This window comes from Nicotiana tabacum, chromosome 8 (genome assembly GCF_000715075.1).
Source record: "Nicotiana tabacum cultivar K326 chromosome 8, ASM71507v2, whole genome shotgun sequence".
NCBI lineage: Eukaryota > Viridiplantae > Streptophyta > Magnoliopsida > Solanales > Solanaceae > Nicotiana > Nicotiana tabacum.
The window spans coordinates 159,723,821-159,738,951 of NC_134087.1; the positions used below are offsets into that span (position 1 = coordinate 159,723,821).

At 36.4% G+C, this 15,131-nt stretch overlaps 2 protein-coding genes across 4 annotated transcripts; both read right to left on the minus strand.

Moving 5' to 3' along the window:
- Nucleotides 1-6,062: 6,062 nt before the first annotated feature.
- On the minus strand, nt 6,063-10,545 carry LOC107775895 (uncharacterized). 3 transcript variants are annotated; one of them, XM_016595695.2, is made up of 9 exons: nt 10,075-10,545; nt 9,446-9,575; nt 9,241-9,321; nt 8,890-9,089; nt 8,312-8,407; nt 8,076-8,169; nt 7,843-7,959; nt 6,766-6,890; nt 6,063-6,274 (listed from the first exon to the last, which is right to left on the minus strand). In XM_016595695.2, exons 1-8 carry the CDS (start codon nt 10,447-10,449, stop codon nt 6,787-6,789), a joined length of 1,197 nt encoding a protein of 398 aa, XP_016451181.1. In that variant the 5' UTR covers nt 10,450-10,545; the 3' UTR covers nt 6,063-6,274; nt 6,766-6,786. The 3 variants fall into 3 exon arrangements, with proteins under 3 accessions (XP_016451181.1, XP_016451179.1, XP_016451180.1); XM_016595693.2 differs by having other exon boundaries at nt 6,063-6,282; XM_016595694.2 differs by having other exon boundaries at nt 6,226-6,363.
- A 1,885-nt stretch (nt 10,546-12,430) lies between these two features.
- On the minus strand, nt 12,431-14,108 carry LOC107775896 (nucleotide-sugar uncharacterized transporter 2-like). The gene is made up of 6 exons (XM_016595697.2): nt 14,047-14,108; nt 13,694-13,902; nt 13,520-13,613; nt 13,247-13,413; nt 12,977-13,147; nt 12,431-12,892 (listed from the first exon to the last, which is right to left on the minus strand). Exons 1-6 carry the CDS (start codon nt 14,095-14,097, stop codon nt 12,607-12,609), a joined length of 978 nt encoding a protein of 325 aa, XP_016451183.2. The 5' UTR covers nt 14,098-14,108; the 3' UTR covers nt 12,431-12,606.
- Between the last annotated feature and the right edge of the window lie 1,023 nt (nt 14,109-15,131).

A 15,131-nucleotide genomic window follows, 5' to 3' on the forward strand; every position in this document is an offset into this window, starting at 1 on the left:
CTGGTTCTACTTCGGAAGCTTATAGCTTTTGATCTAAAAGGAATTTTGAGATAATTCAAAAACGAAAGTTGTAGCCCTTCGTGTCTAGTTTCCAGAAAGGTAATGATATCGCAATTTGGATATCTGTAAAAAAAGGTTATGGCCAAAATACTAAAGTCTGTCAGTGCAAAGGAAAGCCTGTGCGGTCGCGGTCATTTTTTTGCGGACCGCGGTCGATTTTTTGCAGTCCGCGGAGGTGGAATTTTGTGGGGTACTCTATAAATATGAGGTTTTGGGTTTTATTTAATATTTTGACCTAGAGAGCTCGAATTTTGGCGATATTTTGAAGGATTTTCAAGAAATTCATCGGGATAAGTGATTCTAACTCAGATTTGGCTAGAATACATGAATCTATCATTGAATTCATTATTTAATTCGTGATTTAGAATGAAATTTGGGAAGAAAATTTTGAAACCTTTCAAAAATGTAAAATGATGATTTGAAGGACCAAATAGTATCGGAATTGGATAATTTTGGTATTGTTAGACTCGTGAGGGTGTGAGGATTCTGAAAATATAAATTTTACCTGATTCCGAGACGTGGGCCCGGGGTCGGGGTTTTGATAATTTCGGGAATCGTGCCCCTTTTGATTGTTTTCGCTTGGGCTTTGTTCCCTTAGCATATTGTGACGTATTCGTTCTGATTTTGGATAGATTTGACGCATATGGAGGTCGATTTGAGGGGCAAAGGCGTCGCGAGCTAGAGATTTAGCCGGTTCGAGGTGAGTAATGATTGTAAATGATGCTCTAAGGGTTTGAAACCCCAGATTTGCACATTGTAGTGCTATATTGAGGTGTGACACACGCTTGATGACGAGCGTGGGGTCGTGCACTATTGGGGATTGTGACTTGGTCCGTTCCGATTGATAATTTTACCGCGTATTTGACTGAAACTTATTTGCTATCATCATGATTTGGGATGATTGCTATATTTGGGCTTCATGCCAACTATTTGAACCCTTTGGGGATGTTTATTACTATTTCCTCACTGTTTTGACTTATTACTTGAACTCAGTCATGTTATTTTCCATTGTTTTACTACTCGGCCATTTTTACTCAGTTTTGAGATTTAAATGATATTTTAAATGATGTTTTGGGCTGAGAAATACTGTTTTACTATTGCCGAGGGGCTTGTGATGATTTTTGGACTGAGTAAGGCTGAGGGCCTAGTTGTGAGAATACATTGATACTGATATGAGGCCGAGGGCCTGAGATACATAAATATGCCACGAGGTGGCTTGATTGATATGAGGTCGAGGGCCTAGATTTTATGCCACGAGATGGCTTGATATTGTGTTTGGGCCGTAAAGGGCCCCTCCCGGAGTCTGCCACCCCCAGTAAGCGCGGGTACCCATTGTGATGTGAGATTGAGCCCGAGGGGCTGGCACTGTTCTGAGATTTGAGCCCGATGGGTTGGTATTGTTCCATTTGAGCCCGAGGGGCTGGTGTTGTTCCATGTGATTGCCCGAGGGACTGGTACTGTTCTGAAATGTTTCCCGAGGGGCGGTTTTTGTTGATATTGTACCCGAGGGGCGAACTTTTACTTGTTATTTACCCTTTTCTCACTTGTTTTACCTACTGAAAAAGGAAATTTACTTGATTCTTCATTGTTTACTGGTTTTTAAGTGATTTTTACTGCTTCGATATTGAATGCCTTGTGTTTTACGTGTTTTCTTATTTTCAGTCATTATTTATATTTATTACTCACTGAGTTAGAGTACTCACTTTACTCCCTGCACCGTGTGTGCAGATTCAGGAGTAGCAGGTTCCGCTCCTGAGTGTTGATCCTTCCAGTCCAGGCGGTGTTTCGGAGACTACGAGGTAGTTATTGGCGTCCGCAGCCCCCGTGTCTCCCTTATCTTATTATTTCTATGTTCTTCAGCAGTTGTGCCAGATATTGTATTTAGTAGACTTGTGTTAGGATCCTTAGTTGCTCATGACTTGTGACACCCCGGTCAGGGCGATGTCGGGTTGGATTCCGCTTTTGTTATCTATGTTTCCGCTACTTATTATCATTAAATCATGTTTTAGACTGCTTTTATATTGTTTGACTGCTTTAACAAGTGAGCTAAGTTTAATTGGCTGGCCTTGTCTTCATGAGAGGCGCCATCACGACCGGGTTCGGCGTTGGGGTTATGACATTTATCGCTTGGGTTTGTTTCCTATGGCATTATTTGATTATTTTGAGTTGTTTTTGGCTAGTTTCGAGCCGTTCGAAGGTCGATTTATGTGGGATGATACTTTTAGAGTATTGCTTGGCTTGCTTGGCATTGTTTTGGCTTATTCGAGATAAGTAACATATCTAAACTTGAATTTGAGGGTAATTATCCCTGAGAACTATGATATTTAAGATGTGTTGGGGGTGACACACGTACTAAGTGACGGGCGCGTGCACCGGGGTATTCATGATTCGGGTAGTTCTTAGGCTATTATATGCCTTATTTTGCTATCATTCTTCTATGATATCATGTTTTCTCTATTTGTTTGACTACATGAGTTATTATTCATGCTAGAAATTATGTCTAGGCTATCTTCTTAATTGTTTGAGACATGATAGTGCTATTTTTGCCATGTCGGGCTATTTGCCTTAGCCGTAGTCATATTGTTCAGTCATGATTGTTATATCTCTGTGCACTTTTGATTTGTTGTCTCATATGCTATAGGTGTCCTTGTACATGATACGAGTTTGAACTGAATTGGTAGCATATTGCGATATTCCGTGCTATATAACTGGATTATATTTCTATGAGATGTTGTCATATGAAAACTTGAGCGGATTGATGACTAATGTGGTCCATAGAGCCGTATTGTGAGTTATTATTTGAATTGGGTTGCACGTCGCAATAGATTATTATTTGGATCGAGTTGCACTTTGCAATGGATTATCATTTGGATCGGGTTGCACACCGCAATAGAATTATATTTGGATTGAGTTGCATGCCGTAATGGATTGTTATTTGGGTCGGGTTACACGCCGCAACAGATTATTATTTGGATCGGGTTGCACGTCGCAACAGGCCATATTAGCTTTTGATTGGCACTTGGGCTAGAATTTGCCCTTCTGAAGTCTAATATTATAGTGAGCGCAGGCATAGTGATTTATATGTTCTTTGGTGAGGGGCATTAATGCCAGACATCCGTACAGTACTGAGTGATTGTGTGTGTGATGGCGAGGGCTTTGAGCCAGGCACTTGTACAATGCTGAGTGATTGTGTGTGTGATGGAGAGGGGCCTTTGAGCCAGGCACCTGGGGTGTGCTGAGAGTGAGTGTTCTTGATGATTTCACTATGATATTATTGACTTGACATGTAGGCATAGAGATATATTTTTCTCATGCTAGATGGCAATATGGTGTTATTGACTTGACATGTATACCTAATATGTAGGTATAGAGATGTAATTTTCTCGAGCTAATTGGTAAATAAAATGTCTTATATGTTGTTGCATGTTTGGGAAGAATCACAATTCTCTGATAACCTTATATGTTTTGTGATTTCGGTGAAAGATTTGGGCTTTAACTGTTATACTTGTAAAACATGTCTAAATTCTCGTATTTGTGAGCGAGTTGAATATGGTATCTTTTGAGTTGTTTAATTTTACTAGCATTATTATATTTTGTGTTATTATTGATTACTAGTGTTGGGCACTCACCTTCTTCCGAGCTCGTCAGTGCTTTTAAACTGGGATTAAGTTTGTTATTTATTGAGTACATGATGTCGGTTGTACTCATACTATACTTCTGCACCTTGAGTGCAGATCTTGGAGTTGATGTTGTTGTGTATGGCAGGAGATGGCATTGAAGATGCACCTGCTTTCCGGATATAGCTACCTCTTATCCTCTGTAATTTTAGATTTGTAGTATGTTTATGTATATTTTATGTATATTTCAAACAGATGTAGTTTTTATTTTTATACTAGCTTTGTAAATCTAAGTCTTAGTGACTCATAACTTGTACTACTAGTCTTTGAGTTATTGTAAGATTTCAAATAATTCATTATTGATTTCTTATTATTCTCATTTGAATTATGTTGACTTACCTGGCGGATTGGGTTAGGCGTCATCACGACTAGATGGATTTTGGGTCGTGACATATATACTCTTCAAATGAGCGTCACTCCTGAAAATTAACTTTGCTTTTGTTTAATTTTTTTTTTAATGTTGAGACAAGGTGTAATGGGCTTAAAAATCAGTATATTTGACATTTTAATAATTTTACAATATTATACTTTTGAATGTAAAGCTAGAGTATTCATTTGACAAGAAAAGAGTGTTAAGACAACTTTTTAATCCTCTGAAACTACCGTTAATATCCATTCTAAGTTAAAAATTATGCTTTAATTAAGGCATTCACATGAATGAAAAAATAAAAAGAAAAAGAAAAGAAAGAATACTATAACTCAATAAAATCAACAGACTACATTGAAAGAAATATAATTACTATTGAGGTAAAGAAATTGTGTTAGCGTTTGGAGATAGATTTGATTGAAATTTGAAAAAAGAATTTTTGAAATTGTGTTGAAAAATAAATTTTGCAAGTTGAAGTTGTGTTTGGATATGTATTTTATTTGAAGAAAAGTTGAAGTTTTGTGAGTGCAAGAAAAAAATTCACCCAAAAACTACCCTAAACCAGTTTTTGAGAACTTGAAAATTTTTGATATTTTTTCCCCATAACATGATCATATTTCATAAACAAACAACTTTTTCAAAAAAAACAAAAATTGAAAAAATGAAGCCAAAATCGATGGCCAAACGAGAGCATATATCTTTTCTTGGTCGGGTGGGAGGAAGAAAGGGGAATAAATCCTCATGTATCGAAAACAAAACAAGAGAAATGAATTTTTACCTAGCTATACTAAATTATGGACTTAATTAGCCTCTTTGAGAGGCTGTCATTTAATTTTATTTAGTATATTTAATTACCATTTATATACAAAGTAATAATATATAATATAATCTTTAAGGGCCCAAGTGTGAGCCCAGAGCAAATGAACTAGTTGAAGCTTCATCCTCACTGTCACTGGTAATAAAGCTAATGAACTCACAAACATATTTCAATTGCAAGTGGGTTTTGCGATAAAACACAAGCTAATAAAGTTATATCGTCGGTTGGAGCACGCATGATGAGATTTTTGTTAAGTAGTTACCAAATTACTTTTTTGTTATAATTGGAGAGCAGCAGGTGTTGAATGTGTTCTGGGGTAACAAAAATAAATTTTGCTAAATTATTATTTGTTTGAAATAGATGTTGTTGCAAATGATTGAGAATAGCTTTTGGAGTTTATATCTCAATTTTGAGGGTGTTAGGCGAAGATTCAAGTTAATTTTGATCGGACTTTCATATTAAATCTCGAAGAGAAAGAAGAACAATATTGTTAAAAAAGTTGTATATATTTTGTATGTCGGTTGTATGTTATTTGTATGTTCAATATACGCTGGACATAACAATACATATGATACTATAATTGCACGCAAGTTGTATGTAATTTGTATGCACTAATAATTTTATATTCAAATTGTTTGCAAATAATAAATTGTTGATCGATAGGTCTAAAATGAGAAGCTTGAAGTTCAATACTGCTGGACTCGTGTTGCTCATGTAACCGCTAAAATAATTTTTAAATTGAGATTTTAAGATTGAACGTACTTGGGTAAGGGAAATATGAATACAAACATGATCCTAAGTTGAGCTAAACCTTGTTGGATCGAGAAATTTCGAACTGCAATTTATTTACCCGTTGATTTGGAGTATGAAATCTTGAATAAGAGTTGCCTGCTATTAAATAAAGCTTCAAAGTTTCGAGTTCAAAAATCGGGTTTTCGAAATTGGATTCGATTTTGATTGGATGCTGCGGCAAATAATTAAAAATACTTCAAGGAGCTTATATCAAAGGAAGAAGAACTTGCTACAGTTTGACTGAATTGTATATATTTTGTGAAAAAAGTATAGCTACTTCAAAAAAATTAAAAAACCTAGCGAATACCGGGTAAATGAGTCTATAATGTTGCATATATACGAAGAAAAATCCCCAAAAGAAATAAACCTCATTGAACACATGTTTAACCAAAAGGTGAAAGAACTTTTTTCTTTCTTCATTCGGTTTGCAAGCCCATTCAAAAATATTACACTGTAAAACATGACAAGCCATACTTGTGTGAGGGTTTAGTATCAGCTCTCACCGTCACTCTCTCCCTCTCCCTTGCAGTACACTCCCCAAGCCAATGGACGGCCAAGTTTCTGAAATGCTGAAAGTACTTGTATCAACAATAACTTCATTTCTTTCAAACAGATTGTGTGGTAAGCTGCAAACTCAAGCTAACATAGCTCTGAAGAAATTTTAGATGAATTATGATTTTACTATTGAAACTCCAAAAACCATTTCAACTAAAATTCATATTGGATGCATGATGTATGGAAAAGCTGCTCTAATATGTAATTAAAGGGAAAAGCCTTCAATACCTTTCTTTTTTTCCATTTCACTTCCAAGGAGCAAAAATTAACACAAAGGAACTACAAATTGTTAGTTTTCATCTTATCCTCTTTAAAATGGTTCCGAAGACAACAGTCAGGATTACAAGCATCACCCACTTTTCCCATTCCCGTCCATATGTTCCCGAAGACAATAAGCAAACATAAAAATCAGAATATGAATGTAGGAAAAAAAAATTACACCATCATGCTAACTACTACTACATAAGAAACCAAGCTCTCTGGGAAGGATGACATACCCAAAAGTCCTTCAGAACTGATCACGACAGCTCTGTTATCACCCGTTCACATTTTTCTTCCAAAATCTTCACAGCTTCAGTAAACAGCACCTCAGGTGGCAATGCTCCAGTTGACTCTATAGTAACTAGAGAGATTCACGAGAAATGACATAAGTTATCTGAATATCAAGCTATTTGATTGGATGAATTAGCCCCGAATGGTAAAACATTTATCACCAAGAAGCCCAGAATTGTCCAATTGAAAAAATATGCACAAATTGCTCTCATGTTACAACCAACCTAAAGGACAAGAATCTGTTTCATCTTGAACTTCAAAATATGTACAAAATTCTAACATATTACACTCAACCAAACACTTTGAAATGCAGTATTTCGAAGTGATGAGTAAGTTCCAATTATATTCTCAATACCCTAAAATCTCTGTGCACTAGAAGTTAAATATCACAGACCGAAACAAAATTAATCTGTTAGAAGCAAAGGCAAAAAGGGTAGCCCGGTGCACAAAGCATCCCACATTCACGTAGGGTCCGGGGAAGGGCCGCACCTCTATGTGTGTGATGTAGATAGCCTACCCTAATGCAAGCATGAATGGCTACTTCCACATCTTGAACCGAGACCTATAGGTCACAGGAGACAACTTTATCGTTCCTCCTTGAAGAAATTGAAAAATACTACTAATATTTACTACCATTATTTTCTTTGACGAAGTGTGTGCGTGTATATATATATATATAAAATTACCTCCATAAACTCAAACGGGGGAAATCTTAATAGTCCAGTTGGTTGGTTATCTTGGTTATCTGAACGTTCACCTTGTTGGTAAGGGGGTTTGATTCCTCACCTTGTAATGCCCTTCCTCATTCCCCCTTCCCCTTACCCCTTATGTATAATAAAACTAAAAAAAAGAAAACCCCAAACAGAAATTGAAACTCAAAAATTTTGAATTTAAGATCACTCACAAGAAAGTAGATAAATAAGGAGACAAGGATCTTTGTCTATTTAAAGGATGCCAAGAGCTTTGGAGGTCTCTGCATATAATAGACAACCAATTAAATACACTGCTATTACTACACTTACAGATGAAATGGTCCTTTACACGTCTCACTGCTACATTCTTATCCCAACCTTCCTCTCTGATGCATTCCCTGCAAAGGGTGCAAGCCCTCGGTCGTGCAACAGTTGCCCTTTTTTTACCTATACATTAATGCTTGTTAGAACAGTGGAAAGATCAACATTGCTTCAGCTTTGTGCTTTGAACTGCAATTGGTGACCTAATTAAATCAACGACTGACAGATAAATGTCACTTTACCTTTACCAATATCTTCAATATCGAACACCTTAACCGGACATTTCTTCACAAGTTCTTCTGCTTCATCATCTTCAATATCTTGCAATAATACAACCTTCAGTAACCAAACAAAATGATTAAAACCAAGCATTTACCAAAATTGATAGACTGCAATTTTAAGAAGTGAAATTTGAATAATAATAGTTGGAAGGTATTTTCTATTAACAAAATCGAATATGGTGAAAAAGTCTATTAACCTCAGGGAGCATCCTGTACCAAGCCGTAGCCACAGGAGACCACTTTGCATGTGTCTTACCCATGCCTTTAACAGCATGAGCTTCTAGCTCGATCTCCTACAAAGAAGGCATAAAAGTTCTCCAGAAGTAAATTAAACACCTTAATTGCTTAGAATTACCACTAAAATTTGATAAAGTAAATATTGGTTTAACAGAGACAAATATGCATTATTTAAGAAAAACCAGAAAGCAATAACATTTGTGGGATGAGTTAGTGCACTACGTAGAAGGAGTCAAAGGGCATTTGTGCAATTTCCCATTCTTGGTCAGATGGTGAGATGTGTATTTTAGATCTTCAAAAAATTTGTATCAAATGGCTGTCGAGCAGTATCTTCATTTAGTAATGCAAATAACAAAAAGGATATAAAAGCACTGGTAAAAGTGCAACTTATTTTGTGAAATAACAAAAGAGCAAAGAGTTGATGATCAAACAGTGACTAGAATGTTCAAAAGAAATAATTCGAACATTTGCTCTAATAATTTTCTTCCTTTGTTTTTTCCTTTTTCAACAGAAAACAGCATAAAAGAACATACGCTACCTGACCAGGTCCAAGTTTAGCTATAATGATATCTGCATCTCTCGGGGCAATTGGGCCATTCGAGAATTCTGGTAGAGAATCCTGACTACAGCTGAATGAAGTATAAGTTTTTGGTTTCGCAGACGAATTTGATGCTTGACTTTCCGTTCCCAGTATGAATTCACTGCCACTGGGTAACCACTTTAGCTCACTGGACAAGACTGTACTTTTTAACACAGAAAGGCAGAAAAATTTATTAACTCGCATATGACTAGTGGCAATCAAATGAAGAATCACACACACACGAAAGAATAGACAATGGAAAACTAAGTGATGAGAAAATTTTCAAGATATAAAGCATACTAATAGTACCTCTAAGTCGATCGCCACCTTTTTCACAATGAGCATGGAGTTTGAAAACAATTGTATTCTTTTCATTAGGCACATCATTTTCTGGAAAACATAAACAAGTAATTAGTCACCATTATTCCTATCAAAAGCAAATCCTTCAGCGATTAGAAGGAAACGCAATAGTAACTACTAACTACTCATATGGTATTACAAGAAGATCTAACACCTGACATATACTCAAACAGCCTTGGATCGACCTTAATTGGAATGAGACCAAGTCTGTGAGCGAGCACTTCATCTTGGATAATGGATGTATTGTTCGCAATAAGAACTTTTTCAATAGCCACAGTTGGGACCTGCATGACGAGGCAACATCGGAAATAAATAAACTTTATCATACCTCAAATACCAAACACAATTTCAAGCAAGTATTCGGGCAGAGGAATTAACCCCAAAAAAAAGCCATACAAAATTCTGAGGAATAAAAATATATATGCTCCAATCATTCAGCGTTCATGTCCTTTAATTAACCAATACATTTCACCGGGGAGGAGGTAGAAGGTATGTTACGGGTTGGGCCAAACCAATAGCTTTACTCCAAACATTCACTGAATATGTAAAATATTAAACTTAGAACCCAGTTACTAACACATTATATCGCTATCCCAAATTAGAACCCATATAGTTCAAAACGTAGCTCGGCCTCTGCATTTTCATGGTCCAATAAAAAAGGCTTGCTAATCAGATGTGACTCCACTACTAACTCAATTAAATAAGCTTCATAGTTTATCTGAAGAACACAAACAGTAAAACAAAACCAATCATGTGTGTGTGTTGAGAGAGAGGGGTGCGCACCTCAGCAATGAGGATTCTGCGAAAGGCGTTGGCAAGGGAAGGATCAATACCAATCATGTCAAACTCCAATTCGTCCTCATCAAGTCTCACAACTTCCACTTTGAAATTGTTGCGGAATTGCTCAAAGCGCACGCTGTTATCGACACCCATAGAAGCATAGGCACCTGAGTATTGTATATTCTGGGTATTAGTGGGAGCTAAAAAATCACACTTAACGCGAGTCCTCTGGAGCTCAAGGTGTGGGGGCAACTTCCCCTGCGGCACGTCCGGCAAATCCCATACTGAAATCTTTTCTATCTTAGGAGAATCGATACTCTCCCCTTGTGTCGATGTGCTCTCGGTATCCATGCTCTCGCTCTCTGTCGGGGAACCCATGGGCAAAGTTGTCCGGCTGAGCGTGTAGGGTTTAGGGTTTTAAGGAATCATAAAAATTTTCTCTTTATACCTTCATTCTGAATCTTCTTTTTATGCAACTGAGGCGGGTTGGCTAACAGGACAACACAAAACAAGGGCATTTGCATCAGTAGCCACATTTTGGGGGCTGCTGCTTAAAATTAGTTTAACATTTGTATTTAAAATATAGCCACTTGTACGTAACATACACTATACAAAAAAGTTTTAAGGTCAATGGCTGAAATTTGAACTAGTGACCACTCCGTTTTCTCACCTCCACAACATTATTGAACAAATCATTGAATTCATTGAGTTGGGCAAGGTAGCATGGCGGTTACGGGTTCGGCGGACCAGTAACTTTGGTTCAAACTCTATATTTGTCTAAAAAAATTAATAAAAAATGTACAAATTACTAATTTATAACCCAGTAATTTAACAAGACTAAAATTCTCAACTAATTAGCTTCAAATCTTGGCTCTAACTCTGAGGACAGCCACTCTCATAGTCATTGGACGGCGTTAAAGCTATTTCTCCTTACAATCTCCTATACGACATCATCTCAATGATTCCCTGGAGTATGCGAAAAAATTTTACTTACAATTTGCGCTAAAATATGTTACTTTGTTTCTATATCTAGAAGATGGTTTCAAAACTTGTCGCCTTATTAGCTTCGCAAAGTCATTTGCTTTTCTATGTGGCTTTAGTTCATATTGATTGAGGAGGTACCGAGAAATGGCTAAATTTTGAATGTATTGTAAATTGTGACTATGTTCTTAACAACATCATTAAAAGTGGCTATATGATGTCATTTCCACAACAGAAAATGGTTCTTGGCTAGCAAATTTGGGATACTTCTACCACCAAGATTTAGGGGTCGTTTGGTTATCAGAATTTTTAAAATAACAATTATTTTTTATAATGATATTTTGAATTGTTTTATTTTATTTCTTGTCCAAAAACTCTAAACTTAATTTTCAAAGAATAATTCTGTATATAGCTCTCTCAAAACTAAGTCCACAGTCCACACTTTAATCAAAAACATAGAACTAAAACAAGGCCAGAATAAAGGCCAAATAGCAAGGCCTAGCCAGTTTTCTGACTGGTCATTCAAAAATAGCCAGCGTTTGCAAAGTCATTCAAAAATAGCCACTATTTTGCTGCAACACGGAAAGTTCCAGCGTAATATACTGGAGATCGGTTCACTTGTGTATAAACTTCCAATGTATTATGCTGGAACTCCAACATGCGGAAAGTTCCAGCATAATATACTGGAGATTGGAGCACCTGTGTATGAACTTCCAGCTTATTATGTTGGAACGGTATATTATACTGGAACTCAGTATATTATGCTGGAGTATTTTCCGGATTTTGAACAGTGTTTTCGTTCAGATTTATCTTTACATGAAAAGTGGCTAAATTCGATTACTTTTGATACTGTGGCTATTTTTGAATGACCACTTGTAAATCTTGCTATTTTTGAATTCCCCGAGAACAAACACAAAACAAACCAAACGGTTTTCTAATACAAGCGCCACAAAAGAAGGAAAGGACAAAAGACCTGTTAAATTGTAGGTGTTCTTGTCTAAGTATAAATAATACACGTACTCTTGTTATACATCCTATGTTGTATTTTTAGAAAAACACCTAGATTCCTGTATATTATGCGAAAAGAAGGACCTTCAAGCATTTACAAAAAACCTTGCCACCTTGCACTCACATTTTTGCATAAGAAATGCTAATGATGTCCAGGTTTGTTCTCTTCATTTGCAGAAAGAGCCACAACACAAGGAAAAGAAAACTATTCACCATGTTTCCTAGGAGGCCCCTGAACCAATTTCTGGCTCCTATTGCAGCCAGAGCTCTATCATACATCTTTTTTCTTCGGAAAGTTTTAGCTCAAATTGGCTAAACTTTTGCGCATCTTTTTGTACTAAAAAACCAAACTTTCTAAGTTATCATGCACTAATCCTGAAGCATTTTCTTCAATTAACATGATGCTTGTGTGTTGCAACGTTTTGCAATGCAGAAATTTACATTATGATGTTCCGTAGATTAAAATGAGTCGCAAATTAGATCTAACTTCGGTACCTACAAAAAGAAAAGGAAACAGGATGAAATAAAGAGCGGAAGAAATGCAGCTCAGACGACACTTGGACTGTTTTCTGAAGGTGAGTATTTGGAGTTATCATCTTCAGTACTCTTGAGTTTTTGAGGAGGTAAGCTGTGCTTCGGGAGCTGGTCACTCGCCTTTTCTCTTGATTCCTTTATGCTAAGGGATGTATAAACTGTCATTCCACCAAGAGCTGTAACGGCGCCACATATACTTATCCACCCTGGATCTGAACCAAACAGGAAATATCCTCCTAGCAGGATCACACAAGTCTTGAATTGTCCTAAAACAACGTGTGATGTCGCTGATGTAGCTCTGCATGTAAAAGTTATAGTTTTACATGACAAAATAAGTAAATCTTAGAAAGTTTCGCATTAATAGGAAAATAGTGTCTCTCACCCAAGTGCTAAAGCTCCAGACCATTGCAAGAGAAAACCAAGTAAAGCTGAAATTAGAATAGCAGTCGTATTATGGACATTCCATTTGAAGGATAGCACTCCAGGAGGATCTAACCAAGGTATTAGAGCTACCAAGAAGAAAATAGTCACTGGGGTTGTCCTCCACATCAACCTGCGTTAAAACATTTTGTATTCATTAAGTATATTCAAGCACAAAGTCACTTGCTATCATAATGTATTTAAATGAAAAGAAAAGAGAAGCACTTCTTACGCGAGAGCAGTCCAATTGGTTTGTTTCTGGAGACTTGACCAAAGAATTTTATTTACAGCGCTTGGAACAATCCATGCTATTGCTATACAAGCCCCAAATAAATTAAATTCCAAGTCCGTGACAGTTGCAACTGCAACGCCTACTGACACGACAGCCAATGCCACAACCTGCACCATTCTTTGAACTTAAATAGCAAATTCCAGGATGATGTTATCATGAAGGGCTATAATATGATTTATCGATATTATTTGGTAAAGCTTTGACAGGACTAACTTTGTGAAGAGATACGGTTTTCTTGAAAAGAAAGAACTCTGCAATGACAATGGTTGGAGTAACAGCAATTTTAGCCATCTGATAAAAACCCACACTGCACAAGTCGGGGCTAGTTAGGAAAAAGAAGTTGCCACAGGTTTGAGACTTGGAGAAAATGTTTAACACTATGGGAACCTGTTATGCTTCAGACTTGCATTGGCAAGGCCAGAGGCAAAAGCCATCACAACACCCAAAGAAAACAGTGAAGAAAATGGCGTTGATTTAGTGGGAGGAGAAGCTGGAAGCAATGAGAAAGCCTTGAAGACGGCAAGTAGTATCCAAGCACAGCAGTAGTGAATAAAAGTTAAGAAAATTGGAAAATTAAATCCAACTCTGCCCATAACCTGCAAAACATATATATTAACAAGCTTAGAAGCCAATAACATATTACACGCTAGACCATGTCAACAACAGTTAAAGACACTTTATTTGGGGTTACATATATTGCTACCATCCACAATCTATAAATATGGGAAAGAAAGCCATACAAGTTTGTTTCCCAATATTATTCCAACTGCAACCATGAAATTGAAGGTCATTGCCACAACTGGACCACCACAATTTGGCTGCACAGATAAATATTACAAAAAAGAAGGAAAGAAAAAGAAATTTAAATCAAAATATTCAAAATATAAATATAGGAAACCAAGAGGAAGATATTATGTAAAAAATTATAAACATAAAAAACCATATAGGAAAAAGAAAAAACTAACAGAATGTACTTGCTATAATTGTGGAAAGCTAGGACACTTAGCCAAAGATTGCAGATTACCAAAAAACCCAAAGAAAAAACAAATTACCGAAATAATGATAGATAATGATAAATATACACAAATAGAATATGTAGATTATGAATTAAGCAGTGAAGACAGCATATATGAGATATCAGAAAACGAGTTAAGCTAAAATTATGTATATTAATAAGTACTACTAAGGGGAGAGAAATTATTGCCCAGGTAATACCTTATTACCCAAAATGATGCAGAGCAGTCAAAAAGCAGAAATCCTACAAGATATGTGTGGATGTCGCGCAGCTTATGCATTATGGGCTCAACTGAACCAAGTATTTTCTAAAACTAGACATATATATACATAGATATGCGTGTTTGTGTGAAAATATGCAGTCCCCAATAGCTGAAAGTACAATGAGTTTGTTGCTAAGAACCTTCACTCATCAAGGTATATAAATGCAATAATTGATTCTAAACCAAATGCTCGATAAACTTAGATACTCCTGATTAAGACAACAATTTTTTTCCAGCTAAGAATTAGACTAAATTACTAAACTCACACTCTAGTTTCATAAAGATAATTATTGAACAGATTGTTAACTCCCAATTTCGAGATATTAACCAACGAAAGAATGCTGTGCAAACAGAAAAATATATTTTAAGATTCTCAATTCTAATTAAAAGGGGCAAATAGGGCACAAACCTGCTTCACCCGCATCACTATCTTTTCTCTTGATAAACCTTCTACTCTCATTTCCCAACAAAGAATCTAGAAGGCCCATAACCCTCCTCGCAAGAAATCGTTTACCAAAGGCAAGAATTCTTAGTGCAAAATGCCCATA

Excerpts from the sequence above, each read along its gene's own strand:
- LOC107775895 (XM_016595695.2), bottom strand. The coding sequence starts at position 10,449 with ATGGGTTCCCCGACAGAGAGCGAGAGCATGGATACCGAGAGCACATCG. Across the intron at positions 7,960-8,075 it reads TATTGAAGATATTGGTAAAG|GTAAAAAAAGGGCAACTGTT; the intron begins GTAAAGTGACAT and ends ATTAATGTATAG. Across the intron at positions 6,891-7,842 it reads TGTAAAGGACCATTTCATCT|TTACTATAGAGTCAACTGGA; the intron begins GTAAGTGTAGTA and ends GAATCTCTCTAG.
- LOC107775896 (XM_016595697.2), bottom strand. The coding sequence starts at position 14,097 with ATGACCTTCAATTTCATGGTTGCAGTTGGAATAATATTGGGAAACAAA. Across the intron at positions 13,903-14,046 it reads TAATATTGGGAAACAAACTT|GTTATGGGCAGAGTTGGATT; the intron begins GTATGGCTTTCT and ends TATGTTTTGCAG. Across the intron at positions 13,414-13,519 it reads AAACCGTATCTCTTCACAAA|GTTGTGGCATTGGCTGTCGT; the intron begins GTTAGTCCTGTC and ends AGAATGGTGCAG.